Source organism: Silurus aristotelis (assembly GCF_946808225.1).
Source record: "Silurus aristotelis genome assembly, chromosome: 16".
NCBI lineage: Eukaryota > Metazoa > Chordata > Actinopteri > Siluriformes > Siluridae > Silurus > Silurus aristotelis.
Genome location: NC_139589.1, coordinates 23,168,669 through 23,186,168, shown reverse-complemented (window position 1 = coordinate 23,186,168; position 17,500 = coordinate 23,168,669). Strand labels below are relative to the sequence as shown.

Below are 17,500 nucleotides of genomic sequence, written 5' to 3'. Positions count from 1 at the left end.
ATGTGGGTATTTGAGTGCCGTTTTTTTTGCTCTACACTGCAAAAATTATTTTTTACGCACTTTCGAACATCACGCTAAGCTTCCTCATGGTCAAAGATGCTCTTGTTTTGCCCCAGATGTGGAACCTCTGTGCCTGAGGTCCTTTTTGATCCTCACCGAATGAACATGGGAGACGAAAAAAGAAGCTGTGTGCAGACGCATTCAAACCCTCCAATTAATCCAGCAGAAAAAACACGTCTCCTCGGATCTCTCAGCCTCTTCCGCTATATAACCCACTTGTTCTTTACCCCCCCCCCCCCCTCACTTTACCCCTCCCTCTGTTGCCCCCTTCCCTCCCAGCACCATGTCCCTGATGGAGCCGTTATTCTTTATCAGAGCCGCCAAAAGTGCATATAGACGCAAATCCCCTGCCTCTACACCCCCCACCCTTCTCTCCAACACCCCCCTTAACAACCTCCCCCCTCACCCTCACCCCACGCTCTGGTGCCGGGGTCAGAGAGGGTTTAGGTCTTGGCCTTGCGCCATTCTATTACAGACGACTGGCAGAGCCACTGCTTTCTGTCCGTCGTAAATCAAAACACATCGCTTAGAATCTGCATTGCGTTACACACACACACACACACACACACACACACACACACACACACACACACACACACACACACACACATTCGCGCCTCTCTTCTCATAGCCTCATGGCCACATAATGTAAGAAACCCCGGGGAATATATTTACGAACGCTGAAAGCTGCGTTCTTTATCAGGCTCTGAGTACATGGATGGAAAATGACAGCGTGTCGGATAACTATAATCAGCAGGGGTCCAGCGGCAGCTCTGCGGTCACGCTCGCACACCCGAAAGGCTGTGAGTTCCAATCCCTCCCAGGATGGCGGTGCTTTACACTTGTCACCCTGAAATTCTTTACTTATACATCCCAGCAATGTGAGGAAGCCGGATGCCGTGATACAGCGCCCCAGGGGTACTGAGGGTTAGGGGCCTTACTCAGGGGGCTTAAAAAAAAAAATACACAGTGGTGCTACCAGGCATGGAATGAAGGTGTGCCAGGGGGAGGTGCTAACTTAGCGGTCAAGGTATTGGACTTTAAATCTAAAGGTTGTGAGTTCAAATCCCAGCCACACTAAGCTGCCACTAAGCAATGCCCCTCGACCCGTTAGCCGCGCGGATGTATAAACAGGATACATATGTATGAATGTAAATAGCAATATCTATTGATCGGATACAAAGCGCTTGGGCTCGGCGCTCAGGCGATCGGATCGGATCGAAATGGATTGTCTTTGAGCGAAGGAACCAACTCGAACGAACAGGAAAAAAACCGTCAGCACGGCAAAAGAAATAAATAACTTACCGGGTGACTTCAGTAAGTCCACTGGATAGCGTGAGTACGGAGGAGGAGGGGATTCTGGAGAAAGAAAAAAGTGGAGAAGAAGAGCATGAAAAACAAGCAGGGTTTAGATAGAGGCTCATGATAACAGTTGGCATTTTTTTAGGGTGGAAAAAAAAACTTGTTTGTCTTATGGCGAGAGAGAGAGAGAGAGAGAGAGAGAGAGAGAGAGAGAGAGAGAGAGAGAGAGAGAGAGAGAGAGCAGGAGACAGCTAGGGGACTGGAGGAGGGGGGATCTGCCCTGATAGTGCACAAGTGAAGTGCGTAGATAAACACAGAGCCGCCCGGCGCCAGACTCAGACACACAGACAGACAGACAGATAGAGAGAGAGAGAGAGAGAGAGAGGTTGGGGGGGGGGGGGACAGAGCATGTGATTGCCAAAAAACGAGGCCTTCAGACCAGTTGAACATTAATCGATGTTCATACAAACAGAGACACAAGTATTCAGGAATAAAAACCCTAACTGCAGAATAACACACAGAAAAATCTGAATTTTCCTGCTCGGAAAACTGAACTTTATGAGGACGTTTAGAAGAAGTGTGTTGCAAAAATGTTCTCCTAAAACTCGTCACTGTCATAATCTTTAGAGCAACTTTATTCAATATATTCAAAGCTGATACACAAGATCGCATATATTCTGAGATGTTCTCCAGATATCCTATGAAGTGTTTCTTAAGGAACAAGCAGTCTTTGGACAGTCGATATTATAAAGACTGCACGGACAAAACGTCCTTCGATTAGATAAAATTGTAATAATAAATGAACTCGGTTTACGGGGTTCCAACATTCCCAGGTCATGGAAGCCTCCATGGTACACCTACACACACTGGCATGAAGGATGTTTGTTACACCGTAACAAGTTTTACAGAAAACCTAGCAAATGATATAAACGTGTCGATGTTAATATTTTTTTAATTCTTTATTTAGATGGAAAAAACATCTGCATCACAATGTATTAAGAGAACGAGCACATGGGTGCAACCACAACTGGTTAATGTTCTTTGAATGAGCTAGTAATTGTGCACACTGGGCTCCAGGTTGCAGTGAACATGCTCCTCAAGGACCTGAAGGTGTTACTAGGCTGGTTAAACTGTTGTAGAGTCGGGGTTTGATGTGTATGGTCTTGTTGAGCTGATGGTCAGACTGGGAGACTTTGTCTTCGTCCAGATGTTTGACATGATCAATCATTTTCTATTGTCTTTACATTTGGTGGACCCATAAAACAATGAATTTGAAAATGTTCTAGTTGGTGTATGAATGGACATTAGACAGTTATTCTATCATTTAGTATCAGATACTTTCTTTTTGAACACCACTTGATTGGTCCACCAATTAGACCAGTGTGTGTGTGAGATTCTACAGAAAGATCTAACGTGTAGAATCTCATTATATTGGTGTGTGAGGTGCAGGTCCACGTGAGCTGCAGGTCTTACCGGGCTCGCACAGGCGGCTCATGTGGTGCGGGTTGCAGCACACCAGCTCCGGGTTGATCTTCCCGTAGGATTCACAGCACGGTAACCGTTTCAGCTGCGACCAGTGTCGGAGGTCTGGCCAGCGGAAAACCTTGAAGAGCAGCAGCGGGAGCGAGGACGCGTCCACTCGGCCGGGCAGCATGAGGCACGGGCTACGCGCTCCGCCCTTCGACTCCACGGCCTGCAGCAGCACCTCCAGCTGCTTCTCCTTGATCTTCTTCAGCACCGAGTGCGTGAGCGCCTTCAGTTCGGCCTCCGCGCCCGAGCCCACGCTCCCACCGCCGGCCTTACCGACGGCCTTGGTCGCTTTGCCCATGCACAAGCCTCCGTTTCCTCTTCCGCTTCCTCCCGCGCCGTGCGTCCCGGCGTCTGCCGCTGCCTCCTCCCCGTCGACGTCGACAGGCGCGCGGCTCCTCCAGAGTCGCCGGACGAGCCCCGACCGTCTGGTCCTGAACATGCGCGACGACGAGCAGAAGGTCTCCCGGCTAAAGAGCGAGCATGGCGTCCGCAAATCATGAAGTAGGTCCCGGGATCCGAGGCCAGGAGGCGCCGCGCAGTCCGAGAGACGGTGCCAAAGCTGTGGGCAGCAAAGGCAATCAGTACCATACGCCAGTCTTTCAATTCGGTTTTCCACCCACCAAACTAGGCAGCAGATTTAAAATATAATAAAATTAAATAAAATAAAACACACAGCCGATCCTGGAGGCGATAAACCCAATCTGTTCTGTCGGTGCAATAATAATATTATTATTAGTAATAATAATAATAATAATATTGACACAAAATATCCCAAAAAACTTCCGTTAGACACTGAACTCGCTCCGGTGTCTCTGCATCGTAAATCCGCACACCATCCCCGATCCGAGTCTACAACCTGCGGTCCGGGCGTCTTTCTGGTCTCCTCCACCAACACGGTCCATGTGAAGACCTAACGTTGGAGTCCAGCATGGCTGTGTGTCTGGAGCATTTAGTGTCTTAAAGGTTCCGAGATCCGTATAGCAGGAGCTGAATGAAGGCTCGAGTAATCCACGCACGTCTGAGTCGCGAAAGGAAGAAAAGAAACGCAAAAAAAATAAAAAATAAAACAAGCCGACTTTAAAGGCGCGCACCGGAATAATAATGTAGCAGATAAATATCCGGTCAGGGCGCACAATGTATCCCGAAAATTTCGATCTCGCTGGGAAGCAGTGGAGCGAAAAGAGCGCCGTGCGTAAAGTTTCCGAGCCGCGAATAAAGACGCGACGATGCGGTTGGTGCGCTCCAGGAACCGGGAATGAACAGAGGAGCCCAAGCGCCTTCTCTCTCTCTCTCTCTCCAGTGGGCATTGGCGCCCCCCCCCCCCCTCCTGCCTGGTCACGTGGTTGTCTAGACACCCTGTCGCTTAAGAAAAAAAAAAAGCGATCGGGTTGCGCAAACAGGAGATCAAGTAGCTCACAAGCGGCGACATCAGGCTTTAAAGGTTACATTCTGGTAAAGTTGCAAAAGTTATCAACGATAAGTGATTTTATATCCATATAAATATAAAAAAATATATATAATACATAAATATATAATAGATCAGACACTGCGCTATGGAGCCGGAGCTCAGCATTTATTATATAAACCTGATGCGGGGTTTTTCCTCTAAATTCTCTCTCTCTCTCTCTCTCTCTCTCTCTCTCTCTCTCTCTCTCTCTCTCTCTCTCTCTCTCTTGTTGCTGTTGTTCGGTTCGGAACAGCGGGTCAATGACACAAGAAATAACAACAGAACCATAAATAAAACTCCAGATCACAGGGTACAAAGGGTACTCCAGACGTCTGACTGTATTGAGGGTCATTCCGGGGCTGTACTAATAACCCTACAATAAACAAAGAAATAAATGTCGCATCTAATCCTGGTAGCAAAGTGATTATAAAATATAAAATTATTTATTTAAATTTGCATATCTTTGTTGCCTAAAATATATATACAATCATAAAATTGTTAATATATTCATATTTTCTTGATATATACTATTTATTATTATTATTCTACTCATTTTAATATCTTTTTTTTTTTTTTTTTTAATTGTTTTAGGATATGGACCAGACTGAGTACAGAGAGTATAAACTGCTGCCCCCATCTGGTGAACACTGGTAATACCAGAACTACCCAATCCAGGACTATCCAATGTTGAACTACCTGACAGGGAAATACCTGTCTAATCAGAAACTACCTGACATGAAACTACCTGACACAATCCAGAACTACCCAAAATGGACTTGTATGACCCAAACCAGAACTACCTGAAACTACCTGACCTGACCAGAACAAAGCAGGACATTTCACACCAAACAGGCATCAAATAAGATCCCTTGTTTATTTGTTTTATGAAAGAATGGGAAAATTGTTCACTCACTCATTCATGAAGGTCATGCGTCATGTAATCGATCAACTCTTCAGGGTCACTACTTAGGATTTACAGAATACTTTAAAAGTCCCCACTTTTGCTGTCCTCAGTAGTCTATTCCACCTATAGTCTATTCTCGTGCCACCTTTCTGTGTTGAGATGTATTGTCTAAACGGTGCTGCTCTCTCTCTTTTAAACAACCTTCATTTATTCTTTTGTGTTGTGCATCACCCAATCTATATTTCTCCTCTGTGTCTTCCCTCTGACCTTGACATACGTGAGTCTCGTGATTCCAGCTGACCTTGTAGATGTGCCACAAACACTATGGGCCACACATCCATGACCAGTACAGGTGTAGCCCCCTACACTTGTAAACAGTATCCACTCTAAGTAAAATAAGAACATCAGAAGTATTGGGACACCGGACTATTCCACCCTGAGGGGGTTCTTTTCCAAACCGTTAGCAAAGGTGGAGCCACACAATGATATCAGACGTCTTCAGATGCTGGAGCATGAGATTTTCCCTTCACTTCAATTAGGAGAACCTGGTGCAGGATGACAATGCTCCAGTGCACAAAGCCAGCTCCATGAAGATCTGCTTTACATGGTTTAAAAGATGTGGAAGATCTCCTGCTATGGAGCTCTGGTTCTTCTAAAAGGTTGATGAGTCCCTGATGTGCCATCATTATTGTTTTACTTTTCCCCCTAATCATGTTTTATATGATTTTTCTACACATTTATATTAATATTTTATTGACGTGTAGTGCGTGAGGTTGTAATTGTGAATGTAAATCCCCACACACACGATTCATTATTCATGTATTAGTCACATGACGCCGCATTCTCCATCGCATCCTGCCATGTGTGTGTTAATGTTTTATATGTGTGTGTGTGTGTGTGTGTGTGTGTGTGTGTGTGTACAGTAGGGTGATGGAGTGTATTAGAGAACATCTTGTGCTCGTAGCGAGTGAGTGACTGGGGGCGGAACAGAAGTGCTGTTGTGTGTGTGTGTGTGTGTGTGTGTGTGTGTGTGTGTATGGGCAGCATGACTGGAGGCGGTATGGACGTGGTATTGTGTGCCAGTCTGTAACGGAGGCGGACGATAACGACGATAATGACGATGATCGAGACATTTCAGACTCCAGAGACGCCGCTGCCGTTCTCAGGACTGAACCCCCTCTGATCTTACACACCTCCAGAAGCAGGTTTGAGAACATTCAGGATACGGATTTGGGAATTTCCCATCTGAATGTACAAGACGTTTTTTACTAACCCACAGTCCCTCCTTCACACCACCACACCCTTATTAGAACCTCAAACAGCTCCCAAGGGGTCATGTGCCATTTTGGGTCCACCATGATGATGTGTAGAAGCACAGGACTGCACAGATCATCTTTGAAGAGCTCATTGTGGTGTTCCTGCTTAAACACGCTCGAGTCGTGTGTTGGGTTTGAGCGGAAACATGTTGTGGTTCGAGAGTAAATGTGGATTTGGGAACATCTTCTGGGAAGCGTTCACTCGGCCATAAAGCCACAGAGGATTTGTGAGAAAGCAGTGACATTCAGGGACCAGCGAGAGGCTGAGCTCAGATCACACTGAGCAGAGAGGAGGGACAGGAAATATGGACATATGATTATAAAATGATGAGAATTCTGGCTCATCAAAACACAGTATAATTTTTAAGCAAAAATAATGAATAAATAATATATATATATATATATATATATATATATATATATATATATATATATATATATATATATATATATATATATATATATATATATATATATATATATTTCAACAATAGATAAATGAGCCAAAAAAAAAAAAAGAATGGAAATAGCAATAATAATAACGTAGTAATAGCAAAAGTAATAATAACGACAATGAATAAATAATTTAAAAGAAATTAGAATAATTAAAACAATAATACTAATATCTTTACTACTACTACTAATAAAAATATTAATAGAAATAAAAAATATCATAAGAAAAAGAAAAAGGAATAAATGAGGGAATGAAGCAAATAAGCAAGAATAATATCAGATCCATGGAAGCTGCACATCACAATCTACAGGACTAAAGTCTGGAGCTGATCTGCATCTGGAGCACGATGAGGACCTGCACAGTGTGAGGCAGGTGGTGTTGATGTAAATGCTGATGAAGAATAAAATGCTGCTGGTTTATTTGTAGATGGGAAATGGATTGTATGATGAACAGGAAGTGGGTGTAACGCTGACAGAAGTGCAGTAATGTTCACAAGGCGCTGCTGAAGCTCCTGGAGGTGACAGACTTGTTCCTCTGCAGAAGTGATATGTGTGTGAGAGTGTGAGAGAACAGGGAGGTTCATCAAGATGAAAAGAGATAGAGACAGAGTGAGACTGCGAGAGACAGAAGACAGAGAGAGTGAGACAGACTCGGAGAGAGAGAGAGAAAGAGAGAGAGACAGAGTGAGACAGACTCGGAGAGAGAGAGAAAGAGAGAGAGACAGAGTGAGACAGACTCGGAGAGAGAGAGAGAGAGAGAGAGAGCGAGAGAGACAGAGTGAGACCGACTTGGAGAGAGAGAGAGAGAGAGAGAGAGAAAGAGAGAGAGTGAGAGAGAGAGAAAGAGAGAGAGACAGAGTGAGACAGACTCGGAGAGAGAGAGAGAGAGAGAGAGAGAGAGAGAGAGATAGAGAGAGAGGGTGACCACCTACAGCAGCAGACTTGATAGAAACTTTTCCAAATTCCATAAAAGGGAGAGACAGTGGAGTGCGTGGTGTCCAACTCCCCTATGTGTTTTGAAAATAAGAAAATAACGCAATCGGAGTTGTGAAATCCGCTCTCATGAAAAATGAGGTAACTCAGTTCTATAACATGGTTAGGAAACAACGCAGACTTTCTCAGGAAAAACAGATCATGGTGACTTTCACAACACCAGATAATGAGAAGATAAATGTGAGCCGAGGAGCCGGAATATTTGAGAGATTTGCTCATTTCGGTAAGCCTCGAGACAAAGTTCCATCTAAAAAAAAAGATGAAAAATGTTAGTAATTTAACTTTTCATAGTTTGCGAATTTACTGTAATAATCGAGAGAAATCAGCTGGACAGAGACGGTGAGACATCAGAGACGATCTGAGAAATATGGGATGCAGACCGAGATTCATCATCTTGCATTTTAATGGCGCAACCAAATGATGTGATGAAACCGACACCAAACCTACACTGTATGGCAAAAGTATTTGGACATCTGACGTTTCCAGGCATGTGGATCTTCTCCAAACTGTTAAGCAAAGTAGGAGGAACACAGTTGTACAGGACGTCTTTCCATGAAATTTTCCCTTCACTTGAACTAGCAGACCCAAACCTGTTCCAGCATGACGATGTTCAGATCCAGCTCCATGAAAATCTGCTTTACATGGGAAGGAGTGAAAGATCTTCTGCTAAAAAGCTCCAACCCTATAAAACAAATGTGAATGCTGACTGCATCCAGGCCTCCTCACCTCACCTACATCACTTTACTAACACTCTTGTAGCTGAATGAGGAATTCCTCTCCAGACAATCTAGCAGAACATCTTCCCATAACAGTGGAGCTTTTTATAACAGCGTATGGAGACTCATTGTGGAATGAGATGTTCACCCATACAGTGTTTTGTGGTTAGATGAACCAAAAATAGAAGTGTTTGGCAATCCATCAGCCGTCCTCGGAATTCAAGGAACTGAAGATGAATGGCTGAGAGGAATGTATCAGAGAGGAACAAAGCATAGAGGCCTCATAGTACGAATAGTTCTATTTTTTGGTAAAACCATTTTTTGTTCATTGCTCTTTTTTTTTGCATATTAATTACATCATCAAACGTGTGATAGTTTTGTGTGTACATGCAAAGCAGATCGATGCACTGGAAGAGTATTAAATAACACTAAGTATTCAGATCCCAATACTCTGGTCTTTGTTCTGGTCTAATGTATTATAAAATAATAACGTTTCTGTACGTACCTCGGTTTTTAAGTCGCGGTCCGGTTCAATGTTGCTACAATTTGGGGAAAGAAGTGCAAAACAAAAAATAAGGAACTTGATATTAAAGCAGAATATATATATCGTTAGACAGTGACACTGCGCTACTGGACCGGAAGCGGATACACATTTTGTACCGAACACGTGAGCACAAATCAAGTAAAACTAATTGTTTTATTGTAAAACAAGAATTCCATTCGGTAAACTTGTACATCGTATCGAAAGTCCTGTATCGAAACGGTTCGGGTACGAACAACTAAATCATTACACCCCTAGTGAACAATAAGTGTACAGTCAACTCAGCGATTCGAAAAATCCGCGGGTTCTCATTCGGAACCGGACGAACAGCAAATTGCGGATTATCTTCAAATTCGTGGGAATCCGCAGAGGAACCAAATGTTCAGGAACGTTAGGAATGAAATTTTAAACTGTTTTCACTCAAAACGTTTTATAAAACAATTTATTGTTTTAAAGTGACAATGTCTAGATGAATTTACTAAAGTACTATAGGGGCTGCGGAGGTGCGTCAAAATTTTGTGGATTTCCGGGAAACTCGCAGGGGTTTTAGAACATAACCCATGCGAGTTCCTGAAAATCCGGAATTTTTTACGCAAACCAGAAGCCCCTATGGTACTTTAGTTCTCAGAGGGGCCACTGGATATATTATATATATATAATGATATGTTTTATCACTATAAAATAATGAAAAAAGAAATTGTTGGCTTTAGTATGAAGAGGAATAAAACTGTTTAAGGAGTGCTGGTACAGGACAAATCTCCAGATTGTTCATTGTTTAGCCATCCAGCCGATTTACAACCACAACCCCCCTGCATCCCCCCCAAACCTGTTCATTCTGTCCTAAAAATTCTAGTGAATCTCAAACAGGATCAACATGGAAAAAGATAGCAAGAGACACTGAGTCATGTCAGTGTGGTATACAGGCATGAAGAACCGGGAAGTCAAAGCATCTAACACACACACAAGCAAAGTTTAAAGAGCAGCAAACCATATCACGTGACCTACAAGCTTGTGTATATACAGTACGTATATATCATTTTTTCTAAAAAGCGTTTGCTATAGTGCATGACGTCAGCAGCTTCTGAAGTAACCACAAATAAAATCAGCATCATCGAGGCATGATTTGTCCGTGGCCCACACTACCGGGCCTCTGGTTTTCTCCCTGAACCTCTGGCTTCACAATAACCGCCTGTGTACTGAATCGCAGGCACGTGAAAGCGGTCGTTTAAAAAAATCAATAAAAAATTACCACAGGACTTTTATGTTCTCAGAAGCCAACATATAATTACCTCGTATAATTACTCCCTCGTATAGTATACATGGGCTCCGAAAGCAGAGCGGAGCAGTTTGAGCCTGCGGACATGCGTCAGCGCTGCAGAGTTGATGCGCGAACTGCAGTCCCGCTGCAGCAAAAAGATCCTGGAGCTGACCTTCTCGGGTACGACCTCAGGGCAGGAGAAGTGAGGCAGAGACATTGGGGAGAAGAGGACCATGTAGCCAAATTTTTGTAGAAATAAGTCAGAGATAGCTCAGTGGATAAGGAGTTGGATTTGATCAGATGAGGTTGAGTTTAAATCTCAGCAAGACGTCATTGCTGGGGCATTTAACACATGACCCCTAACCTTTACCTGCTCAGGTGTGTGTATATGTTTATATATATATATATATATATATATATATATATATATATATATATATATATATATATATATATATATATATAAATAAAGCCAAATTCTAATAGCCCCCCCAATCCCCTCTGAGGCATTACTGCTGTGTGTATGTGTCTGAAAGGACACCATGTGTGCTGTTAAGCCCCAGTCTGTCCGTCCGAGTGCACCGGAGAGAAGCATTGAGGGCTCGCAGGCATTTATGGCGTCCCACTGAACTCTAGACCTCGACTTTACAAGGCTTATACGACGCTGAAGTGCGCTGTAAAGTCTTCTGCACAAAGACTCGCAGCTCGTCTCAGAGTGTGAGTTCAGTCTGTTGCCCGGCGGTAAAAATAGAACGTGCCGCTCCGCAGAAACAAACAGCAGCTAATTACAGTAAGAGAAAAAAAGAAAATAAAAACGTCTCGGTGGTGGATTTATAATCTGTGAAGTTCCGGGGTGTGAAGAATCGATGGTTTTAATTGATCAACGTCTCTGTCTCAGTGTTTATGCACATTAACACACCCATTGCCTCTGAAAGATTCCTGTCAATCAGGATAAGGAGGCACGGCCAAGTTAATTTCTACAAGAGGTGGAACATGAAGGTGCATCAGTCCCAAGGAAGGAGGTGTGGCTTAAATGTGCATCAGTCCCAAGGAAGGAGGTGTGGCCTAAATGTGCATCAGTTGAGATGAAGGAGGTGTGGCCTTTGTATGCCAGTTCCTGTAAAGGAGGTGTGGCCTATGAGCACGTCAGGCAACATGAAAGAGACGTGGCTTAAATGTGCATCAGTCCCAGTGAAGGTGGAGGAGGTGTGGCCTTTGAATATCAGTCCCTGTAAAGTAGGTGTGGCCTATGGGCCCAGTAAAGTTGCAGGAGGTGTGGCCTTTGTATGTCAATTCCTGTAGAGGAGGTGTGGCCTAATTGTGCATGAATACCAATAAAAGTAAAGAAGGTGGGGACTTTATATATCAGTCCTTAAAGGAGGTGTGGCCTATGGGCAAAGTAAAATGCAAGAGGTGTGGCCTTTGTGTCAATTCCTGTAAAAGAGGTGTGGCCTATACACCAATCAGGGGAAGTGAAGGGGTGTGGCTTTAATGTGTATAAATACCAATAAATGTGAAGGAGGTGTGGCCTTTGTATCTGTCAGTCACTGCAAAGGAGTTGCTGCTTAAATGAGGCCATTCCCAGTGAAGGAGAAAAAGGTGTGGCCTTTGTACGTCAACCCCCGTGAAGGAGGTGTGGCCTATGGACCTGTCAGGCAATGTGAAGGAGGTCTATGCGCCAGTCAGTCTCAGGGCTAAAAGGTGTGGCTAAAGCATGTTTCAAGCCTTTTCAGGAACCAAACAGTTCAAAAGTCTCCTGACTAAGAACTACTGCTCACCAGGAACCAGAACTATTATGTTCTGCAGTGCAGCACAGAAGTGACTCACTGTGAGACAAAAATATAACAAAACAGTGAAGAGTACAGAAGATGCAGCTTTTTTTTTTTTTAACTGGATCCATTTACTCCATTTAAGGTTCTAGGTCCAGTTCTGAGCGGTACGGTACTGAAGACATGCAACGGACACTGCTGCAATGTTATTTTTCCACTACAGACCACACATCATCACATCAAGCTCCAGCTCACAGACAAATCATCTCCGGGAGTTCCTGGTACCTCAGCTTAGAAAGTCTACTAGGTGAAAACACGTGGCTCAGAGGAACTTCCTCTAGGAAGGAAAGGTTCCTGGAACGGAAACATGACATTTTACTACCGATGAAAGCGGCCGTAAAGCTTGACGCCGCCCCAGACGGGTCTCGGTTTCACAGTGGGGTGTCGGGTTTCACCCAGAAGCTCAAAGCTGCTGTCCACTGTCACGCACAGCCGAGCCTGAGAGCGAACAAGGCCATCGTTAGCTATTCACACGCATGCAAAATTCACAGAGATTAAATGAGAGTCTGTATGTGACAAACATATCAATTTCACATCGTTTTATTTCCTCTGGCAATAATTGCATTGTGAAGGGTTTATATTTTGGGGTAAAGAAAAGAAAACAGTTTTCTGCAGAAGAAAAAAAAAGCTGAAGCAATAAGGATTATGTAAATGAGGAACATTTCATTTAAATATTTTTTTAATAAATCGTCTGGAGAACCGAGATGAAACGAGGCACAGGAGGAGCCTGGGAACGGAAAAACGTGTCAGCTCATAGATCATAATTATCCCAATTCCACGTATTGCACACATATACATCATTACAAACAGTAAAAGACACTTCCTGTGTAAAAGTGGAACTCCGACTGCTGCCCCTCCTCCACCTGGGCATCCTCATTTATCATTGTAAAACCCCAAAGGATCGTGGGATTGCGTGAGGTTATCTACACGTACGAGCAATACACGAGACGCGCTCGTGTCAACACGTGGAAATACGATTCCCACAATCCCGCGGTTGATCCATCCGTGTGCAGCCGGCAGGCTGGGAGTCGGAAAAGTGACTCCAGATAACAGCAAGTTTTTTTTTGAAAGCAAACCAAATATTTTCAATACATTTTCATTACATTCCACACTGATGTGTGGGACAGATGTAGAGAAAGAACGAAATGATGAGAATACATTTTTAACTCTATCATAACGAGGAAGCCAGAGATCAAAGCGATGAGAAAAATCCCTGAAAGGAACCACTTGGAGATGTTCCACTAGATTTTGGAGTGTCCTTGAGAAGATTTATGGAGACTCATTTAGCCACAAGGGTAGAAACCTGAGCATAACAGTGACGGATCATTTTAGGGACGTGTTTTTTTGGTTCATCAAAATGAATCTTTGGAGTCATTTGGTTTATTTTGTTCCTTTGATCAGAAATATCATCAAATGCTACATTTTTAATACGCAGATCCCCAACACGTCTTCATACACCAACTTTGAATTATATAGATTTATATAAATATTTATATCTATATAAAAATGTAATAGAATCTATGGGAATCACGTGATAACCGAACAAACGACTCGGATTAGAAAAGTCAAACTACCAGATTTTTTTTCCTGTACACAACCTACAGGTTTTGCGATTTGCTCATGTGCGTCCGGTAGAAAATGAACGAATCGCACTTTGAAACGATTTGTTCAAAGTCTTAAAAAGTTTTAATGTCTTCAACACTTCTAGGAAGACGTTCCACTAGATTTTGGAGTGTGTTTGTGGAGATTCATGCAGCCACAAGGGTGTTAATAAAAACATCTACTGATGAAGGTGAAGTGAGGAGGCCTGAGGTGCAGTCAGCGTTCACATTCATCCTAAAGCTGGTTGAGTTCAGATCTCTAAAGGAGAAGATTTTCCACTTCATCCTGTATAAAGCATATATTCATAGAACCGGCTTTGTGTACAGGGGCATCGGAGCTGGACGCCATGAGCTCCTATAGTTATTGTATACATGGCCCAGGTCACATCAGAGCATTAAAGCCCCCCAGAACTCCAGATGCCATGCTAACGACCATCTCTGAGGTCTCTCTTTCAGTGTCCTGCAATTATAATAAACGCTCACTTCCTGTGCAAACAAATTAAATCCCACACAAAAGCCCATTAGGGACAAGAGGAGACATTAATGGAGGAAGAATGAAGCATGTTACTGTCAGGTCTCGAGTTCAAACAGCACAGATTGTCAGATTCTCTACAGATATACTGTTAGTGTTTACAGCAATAAAATACTGTATATAAACGGCTATTGGAAGCATCTGATGAATAAATATAAATGCAAATGGAAGGATAGGATGCACTCATGATCCTGAGGGCATCTCGAACACAAACACAATCGAACAAGCTGCTGAAGAACACATTCATGTAATTATACTGTACACAGTTGAACATTGCCATTAAAGTCCAGAGAATAATAGAAGTATAAACACATTAATGGGTTCATTTATAATACAACTCTTACATATGGGAAAAAGGAGGGGGGGGGGGGGGGTTGCTATTAAAGGGTCTTCATTTGTTTCTGGTCAGAAAGTGAAAAAGAAAAGAAAAAGAAAAGCAGTTTCATCAGATTCCCACAGTTCTAGGACTCCCTTTCAGTCCTAATATACAGGGGCTGGGGGTACAAACTTGTGCACTCACCTCAAATGTATTTTATACAAGATTTTGAACGTAAACTACTGAAACGACCAAAGCCGTGAATTACGAGTATTTTTTATCTTGTTACTTGCTTTGACTGAAAGTGTCACTTTGTCTAAGTCTAAATAAACTAAAGTTTAATAAACTATACTATTTTTTGTTACATTAAATGTCCTGTATGAACATCCCATTCCACATCTAATCTCCATTTGCTCCTATAATAAGCTCTCCTATAAAAAAACTCTTCTGGGAAGATTCAGACACAAGCATCAACATGGCCATTGCCCAACTTTTGAGAGGCTCGTTGCAGCTATCAAATTTTAAACATCATCTTTTCCTTAAAATGGCATAAATTCTCAGTTTAGATAGTTTAATTTGTTTTTTGTTTTATTGTGAATACAATGTGGATTTATGAGATTTGCAAATCATTAGATTCTGTTTTTATTTAAATTTTGCCGTGCCCCAACTTTTTTTTTTATTTTTTATAATATTTATGAAACTCGATGCACAAATAACCAAAAGAATCTTAAGATTTCCATACAGCTGTATTTATTGGGTGTAACTGATAAAAAGGATAACAGAAAAAGAAAAGTAGAGAGAGAGAGAGAGAGAGAGAGAGAGAGAGAGAGAGAGAGAGAGAGAGAGAGAGAGAGAGAGAGAGAGAGAGAGAGAGAGAGAGAGAGAACTGGGGTCAGTCTGAAATACAATAATTTTTATTATTATTATTATTCTTTATTATAGTTTTGTTACCTGAGTGGGCAGTAACATTCTGTAGCTTCAGTTCATCCATGAGTTACATTCCTCTTTACAAAAAAAAAAAAAATATATCACTCAAATAATCTTCTAAGCAAAAATGAACGGCGCAGTGAAAGAGTTCACGATGAAGTAACGACAAACCCCAAGACAGAAAATAAAGCGATTGTAGTGACGGCAAAATCCGGCCCTTTTAGCATAAGCTGCATTTTATATTTAAATGAAAACGTACTAAACTCCTAGATGAAATACTGCTGATGCAACAAGACGACCAAATTTGTAAAAAACTAAACAAAAAAAAAAAGCTATTCCCATGGTGTAACGGCGTACATACGGAACAGTAACAAAACAGTAACGCAAAACCCTCATGGAGACAAAACAGGGAAGACGAGGAGAAAAAAAAGGAACAGAAAAATAAACCATTTTTTATATTGTGCCACAAACCTGCTGTTTGTATTTGTTTAGTCCATGCGTCTCTTTATGGATTTATTTATCTATACAATATGTATACGAATACACAAACTGCATGTGGTCGTTTATTTGAATTTATACGTATCTAAAATATTTGTCATTTTCTGTACTCGTTTTACAGAAGGAAAACCCAATAAATATTTTAACAGAAACAAACAAAAAAAAAACAAGCAAGTTAAACTTTGATAAATAAATCCGAACCGCTGCCTGAAATTTAGAAAATGTTCTCTTCATTTTCTTTATATCTAGAAATAAGGTCTGGACCTGACCATGGTCCTGAACGGACACCTGACCCACGGAAAAACACAGAGTTACATATCACATTGTAATCAGGACCGAAAAACCCAAGAAGGTTAACAGCAGGGGTAAATGCGTGGTGTGCTTCACAGCACAAATGCACCATTCCCAGAATTCAGTGCGGCCTGTGTGACTGTGTCCGGTAACGAAGCGGTGTTTTGATTGACGCTTCCTCTGTGATGCGAGGAGACGCTGGATATTCTGGAAGCCCGGGAGTCTGGTAACGTGAGCCAGGAAGTCGCAGTGTGTGTGTGTGCGTTTTAGACCCTTAAACTGCAATAAACGTACCCAATCCCTTTCCCAGCCTTCCCTAAGCTATTACACACACGCACACACACTCACCAGTCTTTCTCTTAAGCTGAGTCCATGCTGAAAAGCTCGATGCCTTGAGAGTTCCAATAAAGACCCACTCCAGAGTTAAACACCAAAGACCACACGTACGGGATGAAGAAATCCTCAGGCTGGTCTTCCTCGACGTATTTGAACTTCAGCTCCGGAAACTTCTGCAGGAAACAATGACAAACACAACAAGTTCATGTGAATAAATAACTTCTGATTGCGTTCCAGGTGTTGAGGAACGTTATATTTATCTGTGGTTAGACAGCAGTGAAGAGTTCACGTGTGAAGAGTTCTCACGTCGTTCGTCCCCTCCCACCACCGCACGCACGCGGCCTGAAAACGCTGTGTGTGATCTGATTTCACGGTGTAAAGGTGAGACTGCACTGTAACTGCATCTTCCTGCAGGGTAAATAAACGTCGCCGCTCTTAACTACTGCTTCTCTCGACACCTCTCTCGAGATCTTCGCGTTTAATCGAGATTATACAAATTCTAGTGGAACATCTTCCCTTACTCGCTTGTAGGTTATTATAAAAAGGTCATGTCTCCACAAACGTTTGGCCGTATATATTGTATGTAATTGGCAGGTTCACCAAAGTTTTTCTTTTTTTTCCTCTTAGCAATAACTCAGGATTCAATTGCA

At 42.5% G+C, this 17,500-nt stretch overlaps 2 protein-coding genes and 1 long non-coding RNA gene across 3 annotated transcripts in view; 1 reads left to right on the top strand and 2 right to left on the bottom strand.

Moving 5' to 3' along the window:
- smad7 (SMAD family member 7) overlaps nt 1–4,183 on the bottom strand; it is a 21,609-nt gene extending 17,426 nt beyond the window's left edge. The window contains exons 1-2 of the mRNA XM_083563743.1: nt 2,836–4,183; nt 1,366–1,419 (exon numbers count right to left, since the gene is read on the bottom strand). Of these exons, the coding sequence (XP_083419869.1) occupies nt 1,366–1,419; nt 2,836–3,331 (550 nt within the window). The 5' untranslated portion in view covers nt 3,332–4,183. The remainder of the gene's footprint in view (nt 1–1,365; nt 1,420–2,835) is intronic.
- LOC310738625 overlaps nt 1–17,500 on the top strand; it is a 74,131-nt gene that overhangs the window by 4,491 nt on the left and 52,140 nt on the right. The gene's annotated exons all lie outside the window — the stretch shown is intronic.
- dym (dymeclin) overlaps nt 15,532–17,500 on the bottom strand; it is a 51,351-nt gene continuing 49,382 nt past the window's right edge. Inside the window, exon 17 of the mRNA XM_083563761.1 lies at nt 15,532–17,023. Within this exon, the coding sequence (XP_083419887.1) occupies nt 16,874–17,023 (150 nt within the window). The 3' untranslated portion in view covers nt 15,532–16,873. The remainder of the gene's footprint in view (nt 17,024–17,500) is intronic.